At 54.4% G+C, this 12435-nt stretch overlaps 1 protein-coding gene across 15 annotated transcripts in view; it reads right to left on the bottom strand.

Moving 5' to 3' along the window:
- CACNA1C (calcium voltage-gated channel subunit alpha1 C) overlaps window positions 1–12435 on the bottom strand; it is a 459127-nt gene that overhangs the window by 10210 nt on the left and 436482 nt on the right. For all 15 annotated transcript variants that reach the window (XM_024992752.2, XM_024992747.2, XM_024992758.2 and 12 more), the window contains 9 exons: window positions 11238–11366; window positions 9797–9862; window positions 9179–9270; window positions 5214–5379; window positions 4601–4728; window positions 3856–3952; window positions 3427–3529; window positions 1594–1695; window positions 291–418 (listed from right to left, as the gene is read on the bottom strand). In XM_024992752.2, the coding sequence (XP_024848520.1) occupies window positions 291–418; window positions 1594–1695; window positions 3427–3529; window positions 3856–3952; window positions 4601–4728; window positions 5214–5379; window positions 9179–9270; window positions 9797–9862; window positions 11238–11366 (1011 nt within the window). The remainder of the gene's footprint in view (window positions 1–290; window positions 419–1593; window positions 1696–3426; window positions 3530–3855; window positions 3953–4600; window positions 4729–5213; window positions 5380–9178; window positions 9271–9796; window positions 9863–11237; window positions 11367–12435) is intronic.

Raw genomic sequence — 12435 nt, 5'->3', positions numbered from 1 at the left:
CTTCCCCTCTGCTTCTCCCCAAGGAGGCCAGCTCCGGGGGTCCACAGGGGGTGCAGGCATGCTGGGAGGCAGTCTCAGAGGCATCAGCAGACCCCCAGCCCTTCCCCCCACTCCCTGAGCTCAGAGGGGCTGAGAGTCCAGAACTACAGAGGGCAGTGAGTGCAGGAGGCAGGGCGGGAGGGGAGGGTCCCCCTGCAGGCTCGGAATTTCCGGAAAGGGGACCCGTGGGAGCGTGGAACCTGGAAGAGGTGGGAGGAGGTGCCAGGTCCCCAGGGGCAAGGGCCCCTCACCTGCAGGGACAGGGCGTTCCTCTGGGAGGGCTTGCCCACCAGGCCTTGCTCTTTGCGCTTCTTGAACTTCCGGAAATACTCCTGGATCAGGAAAGTAGCGTAAAACTTGCCCACCGTGACCTCGTCATCTGAGAGCAAAGGCAGGAGAGGGTTGGAGGTAAATGGGGGCTTGGACCCTGGCCGAGCGTCCTCAGCTTCTTAGGTTTTCTGTTTAACTTTTTTAAACTGATAAGAATAGATACACTTGATCTTAGTCAAAAGGTTGAGAAGTGATCAATTCAATTTGAGAAGATACTCTCCATGCACATGGTTGAAAAAGACAAAAATATACAAAAAGCCCTGTGTACAGAGAAGGGTATCCCTTGCACTCCCGTTTCCTTTCAGATAACCTTTCTCATTCATTTCCTGAGTATTTTCCCAGAGATTCTTTATGCAAATACTTTCTGCAAGTAAGCAAATATATTCCTGCATGCATGGTGTTGCTTCAGTCGTGTCTAATTCTTTGTGGTCCCATGGACTGTAGCCCACCAGGCTCCTCTGTCCATGGGACTCTCCAGGCAAGAATACTGGAGTGGATAACCATTCCCTTCTCCAGGGGACCTTCCCAACCCAGGGATCATACCTGAGTCTCCTGCAGCTCCTACATTGCAAGGAGATTCTTTACTGCCGAGCCACCAGGGAAGCCCCAAATATATTATTATCCTCTCCTTTCTCACAGAAAAATTAGCATACCATCAAAATGATTTCCCACCTTGCTTTTTAAACCTAACAGAGCTTGTTAACTGACTCTTCTGTGGTCCTGAAGCTCCAGGTGCCCACAGCTTTGGGCACAATTGCCCCTAAGCATTTATTCATTGAAAAACTTTGATTATATTGAGTTGGCCAGAAAGTTTGCTTGGGCTTTTCTGAAAGAACATCTTACAGAAAAATATGAACTTTTTGGCCAATCCAAGAGTTATATTTTAGTAATTGTATATGCAAGACAGATAGACAGGGTTGTCAAGGAGGAATAAAAAGGGGGTCCTGGGGGCTCATAAACCCCCTCAGGAGGAACAAAAGAGGGGGTCCCAGGGGCCCTTCCCCCAGGGCCCTGTCATTCCCACAGCTCCCAGCCGATAGGTTATGGGAAAGCCTCTACCTTGCAATGTCCTTGACGTTCTCCCAAACCTGCAGGCATCCAGGGGCCTGCCTGGCCTCCCCGGTGACCTCGGGCTAAGACCAGGCTCCAGTCGGAACAAGCAGGTCTCCCGCAGGCGGAATGTGGGACCTGCACGTGCCCAGGGGCAGCGGAGGGGGTACTCACCTCCTGCGGGCGGCACCACTTGGTCCAGCAGCTTCATGCTGGTCCGTTTCCAGATCTTCTTGATGATGGCCCGCAGCTCCTCATTGGCCTGTTCCAGGTTCCCTGTGGGGGGACGCGGGCTGACTGGTAGCTGTCCCCAGGGCCTCTGGTGGGCTGGGCTGGTCCCCGTGCGGGAGCCCACATGGCTGCCTGAGGGCTCTGCCCAGTGGCCCTGAACGTGGGTTCTGTCCCTTCCTCTGCAGGTTCCTGTGGCCCACCTCCGTGCCCTCTTGGCCAGCTCTCCTCTGCCCCCCACCTGCCGCTCAGCGGCCAGGGTGACCCTGCCCCCCACTCGTGGCTTCTCCTCATGGGGGCTGCCAGGGCCAGACTGAGCCCAATGGCCACCTGCCAGGAGGGCTGCTGGGAGGAAGAGTGGTCTCCCTGCAGACCCGCGGAAGTGTCCATACCTGGGGGCCTCTGAGTCAAAGGCCTCTGTTGGGTCTCCTCCTGGGGAGGCAGCAAAACCTCGTGTGGGGCAGAAACCGGGAGATGGGGTCCTGAGATCGGGGGCCCCTAGGGGTCTACTCTCTCCACTGGCTGAACAGACTTAACTTTCAGTCCTGGGCTCAGAGAGCTGAGACCCACAGCTGTGAGAGGGCACTGGGAGGCTGGCTGGGTCTAGCACACCCCTGGCTCCCTCCCACCACCACCAGTGCACATGCCCTGTGTGGCCCCAGGACTGTGAACAGGGGGTCTCACCCTGCGATCAGGTGATGTGATACGTACACGGGCCCTGAGGACAGGGGGCTGTGCAGGGGGGCCTGGGCTCACCCCAGGAGCCCTTCACAAGGGGGGCGCTCTCGGGCGCAAACTCCCAGCTATAAAATAAACACATCCTGGGGATGTCAAGCACAGCATGAGGACTGCGGCAATATTGTGTTGTGTATCTGCAAGTTGCTTTGAGTGGATCTTAAAAGTCCTTGTCACAAGAAAAAAGCTGTAAACTTGTGGGGTGACAAGTGTTGTCTAGATGTGTGGTGGTTGTTTTGCGATATAAACAAATAACAGGATCGTTATCTTGTTCACCTGAAACTAACGTAATGTTATATGTCACTTAGGCCTCGACAAAAAACAGCTGGCATAGGATGCAGACTCGGCGTTCAGGGCAGGTGCTGGCACTCCGTCTTAAGCACGCCCCAGCTCCAAGAGTTGCTGCAGGAGGCTGCGAGCAGCTGCAGCTCCCTGGGTGCACCTCTGCCCTCCCAGAGCAGTTCTGACACCAATCGCCCACGAAGACGGTGGGTCAGCACAGCCCAGCTGCTCCTGGCCATGGGCTGCTGCAGTACAAACCAGAAGACAGTCCCTGCCTCCAAGTGGCATGGCCTGAACAAGCGCAGGGGGCTCTGACCCCACCTGCCGGCTGGCTGTGCACCTGTATGTGGGTGGGCCTGTGCTGGCCTGGACCATGGTCACATCCACTGTGACCCCTTCCTGATGACACAAGGGTTTACTTTGCAAAGAAAGCTGGACATCTGAGATCCAGCTGCAGCCGGTAAAGCCCCACGGTGCAAGGGCTCGGCCCGCTTCAGGAAGTGCTCACCTCCTGGCATCTGATCTTCACCCGAGGGGTCACTGGGAGAATCTCTAAAAGTTACAAGTCAGGAGGCCACTCAAGGAACAAAGGCTGCCTGAGCAGTCCTGGTCCCGCTGATGTCCCCGGGGCAGGGCGGTGGGGGAGGATCACGCTGGGCTGCAGCTCTGACACCCCAAGGGCGGGCGGCCCTGGGGCCCCGCAGGCGCAGAGCTCGGCTCTGGCTAGTCCACTAGGGCTCCCGGACACCCCCATGACCTTACCTTCCGTCTTGATCCTCAGAGCTGTACGGACCAGGGCAAACAGCGTGGCATTGAACATGACAGTCCCGTCGCTGTTCAGGGGCATGTTCATGGAGACCAGGCGCTGGGGAGGGGGCGCAGCAGTCAGCACAGCTGCTGGTTCTCGAAGGACCCGCCTGTGGAACCCCTGAGGCACCTCCAAGGCAGGAGGATGTGGGAGTAGGGTGGGGGGAGCCTCAAAACATGTGTGCACGTCACTCCGTGGTTCCTTCACTGTCTGAGGATGTATATGCCGCAGGAAGGAGCCCCGGTGCCTGTTTGGGCTCAGTCCTTTCCTTAGGCTCATGAAGACTACCCTCATCCCCGCAGAGGCGCACTGGCCTGCCCGGGGTACCCGGAGGTGTCTCGCCCCCCACGCTGTGTCTCCCATGAGCCCAGTCCATCTCTTACTTTGCAAGCCACGCGGTGAGGGCACAGCTTCCCAAAACCCAGGGGGGGCTGAATCCGTCGGAGCAGGGTCACCACATCCAGGTGTTTGATGCGTCCCCTGGAAGAGGCAGGAGAGGAGGGAAGGTCAGGGGGAAGGTCTAGGCCAGCAGCCCAGGACTCCTGTGCCCAAGGGTGGGGTCTCCCGTGGGAGGAACTCTCCACAGCTGGACCCTAGCGATCAAACTGGTGCCGAGCTGTAGAACTGGGTGGTAAAACTCAAAAACCAATCTACATGTTTAGATTTCTAAGGAGCAATTTTCCATCAGTGCTATATTTCAGTAGGCAATGAAAGGTGGAAGGGATTTTAGCAGGCAATGAAATTCTCAGTAATTTACTGCTGTTCCATCAATTAACCATCTGACCATCTCACACTTTCCTGAGAGTCAACCAAACATGATGCCTGGACTGATGGACCTATGGCAGGGATACAGCCAGGCCCTGCCTGGCCCAGACGTCCTGACTCAAGTACATACTGGTTGCTCCAACACCATGACCACCTGCCTGTTCAATGGAAAATAACAGACATGCTCTTGACTCAGTCTAAGGCCTCCTATTGCTGGCCCTTGACCCTTGACCCTGGCGTCCTGTGAAGGTCAGGATTTGCAGTGGGTCTGCCCAGTGCTAACCCGTCTCGACCCTCTTTCCTACATGTGGTCACTCAACCCCCTCTCAGGTTGGGGGCTGGGGTTTCCCTCTGGGCACTCACTTGGCTTCAGGGTCATACTCTGCCCAAATTCTCTTAAATTCGTCCAGGTGGTGGGGACCCAGGATGGACCAGTCCCTCGTCAGGTAGTCAAAGTTGTCCATGATGACGGCTACGAAGAGGTTGATGATCTGCAGAGGATGGGCACGGAGAGCTGCCTCAGTGGCCCTTCCTGCACGCGTGGCTGTCAGGGCCACGTGCTCGGAGGCCGGCACTCCTGAAGGCCAGCCATGTGGCACCATGGGAACGCTGGCCCCCAGGACTTGGCTCTCTTGACTGAGGGCCTGACCAGGTCCCCTCAGTTATGCGGCATGAACCCCACTGTGGGCTGGCAGTTTCCCTCACACTCAGCTGCCAAGGCGGGGCTGCCAAGGACAGGGGAGACTGTTCACCACCCTTCCTTCGCTCCTCTTCAAAGTTCCAGAGATGCTGAAGCGGTATCCTGCCCTTGGGGATGAAGGTAGGAGCCAAGAACAGACGAGAAGGGGGTGGCTGAGCTCACCCGGCCCAGCTCCTGCCCCTCCCAGCTTGTTGGACCGTTCCAGGGACACAGGCTTTCTAGCCCGGCCTGGACTGCACGCCCAGCATGCAAGGCTGCTGGCCCCATCCGGCTTACCAGGAAGGCGCAGAGCATGTAGAAGCTGATGAAGTAGAAGACGGCGAAGCTGCTGCCACAGGGCGTCTCCCCCTCTGTGCTGTTGCCCGGCTCTGACTCGGGGGCGCACTTCTTGCCAGGCATGCAGGCCAGCATGATGTCCTGCCAGGCCTCCCCAGTGGCGCACCTGTGAGAGACCACGCCCAGAGCGGCTCACACAGCCGTCCTCCTGGGGGAACCACTGAATTGGGTCTGGGCCTCCTCAGGCCTCCAGCGCTGGCATATCCACAGAATATACACATACAACACTGTCTCCATGCCTGAAAGTTTTATGGCAAAGGTAACAGATTGCATCTTTTCTGCAAAGTCCCTCTTTCTACAATCCCTGTTAAGTGTTGAGATTTAGCCATTTGGATACATTTTAGTTCTGGTTCGTTCTGTAGCAGGTGCTCTATATTCCATTACAGCCCACCGCCTGATAAGGCTTTTCCTTTCTATGCTGTCACCAGGGAGCCTGCAGCCGCTGCGCAGGGCCTTCGGGGAAACTGGCTTCCAGGTGGACTGGCCAGTGGACAGCAGGTGGGTCCTCCCTGTGCTTGACCCTGCTTGTTCTCCAAGTGTCCATCCGATTCAGGCTCTGGCATCAGGCAGGAGAGACACCACTGCTCTACAAATGTGCCAGCTCTTTCCTCAGCTCCACTGGGGCATGACTGACAAGCGAGACTGTGAGCTGGAGTGTAGACCACAACAATCTGATGTGTGTGCCCGTCGGAAAGGGCTCCTCCCACCTGATAACACACCCATCCCCTCACAGGTTTATCCTCTATTTTTGGTGAGAACATTTAAGTTCTACTGTCTTAGCAAGTTTCAGTGATACGATCCGTGTCATCAACTGCAGTTACCATTTTACAGGTTAGACCTCAGACCTCACTCATCTGACGGCTGAGAGTTTGAGCCCTTTTACTAGCCCCTCCCCCATCCATCCACTCCCCCCGCCCCCCCGCCACTCCATTCTTCTTCTATTTTGTTTCTGAGTTTAGACATGTCAACTCTTGGTATTAGTGAATTTTAAAAAATATCGTTCATGTGATGGGTGTGAAATAATAATGTACTGCTGTTTTAATTTGGTTTTAAAATGATGAGAAACTTTATTTCATCTGCTGAATGGCAGGTGTTTGCCGTCTGCCTCCTGGGCTGTCTTCCTGTTCATTTGCGGCATCTTCATACATTCTTTATATGAATCCTCTGTCAGTTACACACCTCGCAACTAATGTCTTCCATTCTGTGGCTCGTTCCCAGCTCCACTGATGGTGTATTATAAAGAATAGAAGTTTTAAATTTCAGTGTGGTCAAATTGTAATTTTTCCGTAGTTTTGTGCTTTTTTACATCATGTCTGAAAAATCCTGCTGTATTTTTGAATACATCATGTTTGAAAAATTCTGGTTGTAAAAATATCCTTCTGTATGTCCTAAAAGGTCCAAAATTTTGCTTTTCATAATAATTTCATAATAACTCTTACTATGAAATTTGGGGGTTCCATAGGAGATAGAAATATGTTTTATCTTCTTCTGTTCAGGTAACCAAATTAAAAATAATTTTTTACTTATTATTGGTTGCGCTGGGAGAAAGTGAAAAAGCAAGGGAATTCCAGAAAATATCTACTTCTGCTTCACTGACTATGCTAAAGCCTTTGACTGTGTGGATCAAAACAAACTGGAAAATTCTTAAACAGATGGGAATACCAGACCACCTTACCTGCCTCCTGAGAAACCTGTATGCAGGGCAAGAAGCAAGAGTTGGAACCAGACATGGAACAATGGACTGGTTCCAAATTGGGAAAGGAGTATGTCAAGTGTGTATATTGTCATCCTGCTTATTTAACTTATATGCAGAGTACATCATGTGAAATGCCAGGCTGGATGAATCACAAGCTGGAATCAAGATTTCCGGGAGAAACATCAACAACCTCAGATATGCAGGTGATATCACTCTAACGACAGAAAGCCAAGAGGAACTAAAGAGCCTCTTAATGAAGGTAAAAGAGGAGCAAGAAAAAGCTGGTTTAAAACTCAACATTGAAAAAACTAAGATCATGGCATCTGGTCCCATCACTTCATGACAAATAGAAGGGGAAAATTGGAAGCAGTGACAAGATTTTATTTTCTTCAGCTCCAAAATCACTGCAGATGGTGACTGCAGCCATGAAATTAAAAGATGCTTGCTCCTTGGAAGAATAGCTATGACAAACCTAGACAGCATATTAAAAAGCAGAGACATTACTTTGCCAACAAAAGTCCATACAGTCAAAGCTGCTACGGTTTTTCCAGTGGTCATGTATGGATGTGAGAGCTGGACCATAAAGAAGGCTTAGTGCCGAATAAGTGATGCTTTTGAACTTTGGTGTTGGAGAAGACTCTTGAGAGTCCCTTGGATAGCAAGGAGATCAAACCAGTCAATCCTAAAGGAAATCAGTCCTGAATATTCATTGGAAAGACTGCTGCTGAAGCTGAAACTGCAATACTTTGGCCACCTGATGTGAAGAACTGACTCACTGGAAAAGACCCTGATGCTGGGAAAGATTGAAGGCAGGAGCAGAAGGGGAGAGCAGAGGATGAGATGGTTGGATGCCGTCACCAACTTAAGGGATAGGAGTTTTAGCAAGCTCTGGGAGATGGTGAAGGGTAGGGAAGCCTGGCATGCTGCAGTCCATAGGGTCGCAAAGAATCCAACGTGACTGAGCGAGTGAACAACAACCTCCCGTAAGTGGAATCGTACAGGAAACCTGGCCTTTTATGACTTGTTTCACTGAACATCATGGCCTCAAGGTTTGTCTGTGTCAAAGCAGGAGTCAGAACTTCCTTCCTTTCTAAGGCTGAATCACGTTCCACTGTGTTGTAACCACACTGTGTTCATCCATTCTTCTCTTGAAGGACCTACAGTTGCTGACATGCTGTAGCTGTTGTGAATGCTGCTGCCATGAAGATAAGGGTGCAGGTATCTCTTTGATACCATTTTTGATTCTTCTACATATTAGTATATATTCACACGTGGAATTGCTGGGTCATACGGAATTTTACATCTATTTTTGATATTTTGAGGAACCATCATACTGTTCCTCCACAGTAGCTGTTGTCATTTTACATTCTCACTAGTATTACACAGATGTTCCAGTATCTCCACCCCCTCAGCAGGACTGGTGTTCTCACAGTAGCCATCCCGATGGGGTGGGGTGGTGTCTCACTGTGGTTTTAATTTGCGTATCTCTGATGATTCGTGATGCTGAACATTTTTCATGTGCTCATTGGTCATTCACGTATCTTCTTTGGAGCAATACTCAACTTCTCTGCTCATTTTTAAGTTGGATTGTTTCTCGTTGTCTTCGGCAATCCATTTCTTTGGCATTTAATTTTGTTTCTTCTCAAATTCTTACCCTTTGGTTTACTTTTCTCATCTTACTGCATGGGATAAAACTTGTAGTATTATGTTGAGACAGTGATGGTGTATGAGCTCATCTATTATATCTATGGATTAGCTACTGCCTGATATGGATGGAATGTTTGTGTCCCCACAGAATTCACATGTTGCAGCCCCAAACATCAGTGTGACACTGCTGGCAGGCACTTAGGTTTAGAACAGGTTGTGGGGCTGGGGGTGTGTGATGAGAGCAGCATCTTTATAAGAACAGGAAAGAGACGTGCTCTCCTCTCTCTCCACGGAGCGGGGACACAGGGATCCGGACACCGTCTGCAGCCCAGGAAGAGGCTCCCACCAGGACGAGAATCATTGGTAACCTTGATCTTGAACTTCCAGCCTCCAGAAATGTGAGGAAAAAACACCTGCTGTTTGCGCCTCTCCATCCATCCGTGGCATTTGTTATGGCAGGCTGTCCAGACCAGAACATTATCTGTACATGAAAGAGGTTGTCTTCCTTTTTTAAATATTTATCTATTTGGCTGCATCGGGCCTTGGCTGTCAGAAAACCCACCTGAAGAGGAGCAGCACGGCCTGGGGGAAGGTCTGGAAGTTGTTGTTCCTGTTGATCTCTGTCGTGTCATTCAGGGCAATTTTGCCAAACACCTGGCAGGGGAGAGGATGGGCTCAGCGAGCTGTGGACACAGGGGTCCTGGTTTCCACCCAGCACCCAATGGTCTTTTTAGGGGTCACAGCTGACCCTGGACAGACTGGCTCATAAGCTGAACAAAGTTCAGAGGGCCTTGTTGGGGCAGGTACCTGCTGCCTTGTCCAGCCCCACCCCCAGCCCTTGGGAGGGGCCCTGGGAGAGCTGGTGGAGGCAGAGACTGCAACTCTGTCTTACAGGGGCAAGGCTCACTGGCCTTCCTCTCTTTTGGCTGCAGATTCTTGACATTTTCTCTTTAAAAGAAAACTTCATTGAGGAATAATTAACAAATCATTGTGTAACTTGGGGGAGTTTTTCTCTATAGAAGCGGAATCTGGGCCGGGGGCCATGGGGAGAGAGGGTCTCTGAGCTGTGCACCCATGGGACAGCATGGGGGTGGGGGAAGGAGTTCCACTCTGGTGATCTCTCTGACCCCAGAAGGGGGGAGTCAGGGGAAGTGGGCTGGGGGCCAGGAGTCCGTCCTACCTGCATCCCGATCACGGCGTAGATGAAAAACAGCATCACGATCAGGAGGGCCACATAGGGTAGGGCCTGCGGGACATGCATGCGTGAGGCTGGTGGCGGGACCCCTCCCTGCGGCAGCATCTCTGGAGCCACCAGCTGCTGCCAGGCTCAGGGGGCACTTCCAGGAGTCAGACAGACGTTCTGGGCACTGAGGGAAGCCTGAGCCTGGTGTTGACCCTTCCCCTTCCCTTGGTTTCAGGCACCTGAGATCTCGGGTGGGAGACCCAGAAAACTGGGTGCTGAGCTTGAGACAGCATGATGCCCCCTTGGCAGAAACAATCTAGAGTGAGCACAACACTCTCCTGCTGCCCGCCTGTCCTCATGCAGCCGGAGGGCCGGGGGGTGCCCACCAGTCGCCCCACAGCTGTAAGCTGTTCCCCAGGTGGAGCAAAGGCAGGACCAAGGGGCCCTCAACAAGAGCGAGATCCTGGCCCAAGCCTGCTTCCATCAGCGCAGGTGTAGGTGCTGGGCGGGCTTAACTTCCCTGAGCCTCAGTGTCCTTACCTGAGAAAGGGGAGGAAGAGTGGTGACCTCAGGGATTTGGGGGTCTGGCTGACTTAAAGCCCACAAAATGCTCAGGCAGCACTGGCCTGTGGCTGGTCCCTGCATTTTACTTGCTCAGTATCCCTGCCTCCTCCTGGGGAGGCCTTAGGCTCGCAGGGCATGGACGAAGCCCGCACACCTCCAGGTGGTGCCTCAGGCCCATGGGGTGTCCGTCCCCCTTCAGGCCTGCTCCTCGGCCCCCTTCCCAGCCCAGGAACTGTCAGCGGTGGGTGAGTTTGTGAGGCCTGTAGTCACCCGTGGCTATGGGACTCTGGGGTATGCCCAGGCCTGATCCCCACTGAGACCACTCAGACCCCAGGAGCAGATGGCTGGGAGGGGGTGGGGAGGCACCTGTCCTGGTGGGTGGGGTGGAGTGCCCCGACAGCCCAGCCTTTTCCTCTGGCTGCAACTTCAGTCCTACACGTTCAGGTCAGGACCCACCCTGAGCCTGTTTCTGGGCCCCTCCATACTGGGGACCTCTGTCTCGAGAAGCCCACAGTCCGGTGTTTCAGGTACAGGGGTCCCTATGCCAGTGTCTTCAGGAAGTTCAGGGATCTAACAGCTGTGCTTCTTCCAACCTCAGACGTGTACAAGACCCGTTAGAGAGGGAAGGGCCAGGGCCAGCTATCCCACTTTTAGGAGGAAGTGACTCTTGGGAGCAGAGATCAACCCTGCAGTTGGCAGCGCTGAGCCCCCTTGGGGACACCAGGTCCTGGGGTGTCTGGCGAAGTCTATAAGCAGGTGTGAAGAGCAGACCCTGCTGGACCGCCTCTGGGAGGGGGTGACTGCCCAATGCTGATGACGCCTAAGCTGGGAGCACCGTCCGGGGGGAGCTGCGGGGGTTGGCAGGGCTGGCTACCTGGAAGGACTTGATGAAGGTCCACAGCAGTGTCCGGATGCCCTCCCCGCGGCTCAGCAGCTTGACCAGACGCATGACCCGGAAGAGGCGGAAGAAGGTGATGGAGATGCGAGAGTTCTCTTCCGCGTTCTGGGGCCGTTAACACAGCAGTTACCAGGCGGGTGGGCGGGCGAGGCTGCTCGGCACGGCCCGGGGTGGGGGTAGAGGCGAGCGGGGTGGTGGGCTGCACTAGACTCTCAGGCGCCCAGGGGTGGGCAGGCCAACTCCTGGCCTTGGCAGCGCCCAGCAGTGCCCTGGCCCCGATCGTCTTCCCCAGCACCCCTAATCTTCCCCACCTACTTGTGGGGGTGGGGGGAACAGGTGATTCTGTAGGAATTCCATCTGCTTTGAGATCTAGGCTGAGAACCACTCCAGGGACCCCGGCCTCCCTCCTGCCCGGCACGGCTCGGGGTCCTGGTAGGCGGGTGGGCTGCCCACGGAGGAGTCTTGCTCCCTGGCTGCCCAGACTCGGCACTCTAGGTGTCATCTCTTTCCCACAGCCCCCCTGCCCAGGCTGCGGGCCAGCCTGGGGTGTTGGTGCTGGGACCAGGCCTGGCTGCCCCCCTGCTGCCCTCCACCTGCCTCAGGCCTTGGTTTCCAGGCTGCAGACCTGGAAGGGTTGGGGGCATGGGCTGGGTGGGCCAGGGCAGCAAGAGTGAGCCCTGGATGAGTCCGGCCTGGGTGTGAGAGGACCAAGGGGCCCTGCTCAGGGTGTCCTGGAGGGGGCAGGGGCCAGAGCCGGCAGGCGCCTGGCCAGGTCTAGGGACAAGACCGGCTGCCGTGTCACCGTCTGCCTCCAGACCTCAGGGCACTCAGCATAGACAGACCCCTGACCCCCTCCCGCCCACATGGGACAGAGAGCTGGGGGTGCTGGCCCCGGGAGCTGGCCGGCTCTCCAGTGCTAGTGCAGCCCCCAGCCCTTTGGCACCAGGAGAGAACGGACCTTTGGGCTTCCTGTTACTGCTCCTGCCACAGGCCTCCTGCTTGGAGGTGTCTCGGGGTTGTTGCTGGGCCCTGTGTGGCCACTGCATCTCAACTCCCAGCTCCTCTGGCTTTACTTCTAACCGTCTCCAGGTCAGATCTGGCCTGACAACACCCATGAAAATCCCAGCACAGCAGCCCTCACGTCCCCGTGTCTAATCCTGCGGCTGTTCCAGGG

Source organism: Bos taurus, chromosome 5 (assembly GCF_002263795.3).
Source record: "Bos taurus isolate L1 Dominette 01449 registration number 42190680 breed Hereford chromosome 5, ARS-UCD2.0, whole genome shotgun sequence".
NCBI classification, from domain to species: Eukaryota; Metazoa; Chordata; class Mammalia; order Artiodactyla; family Bovidae; genus Bos; species Bos taurus.
This window is presented reverse-complemented; position numbering and strand designations above follow the sequence as displayed.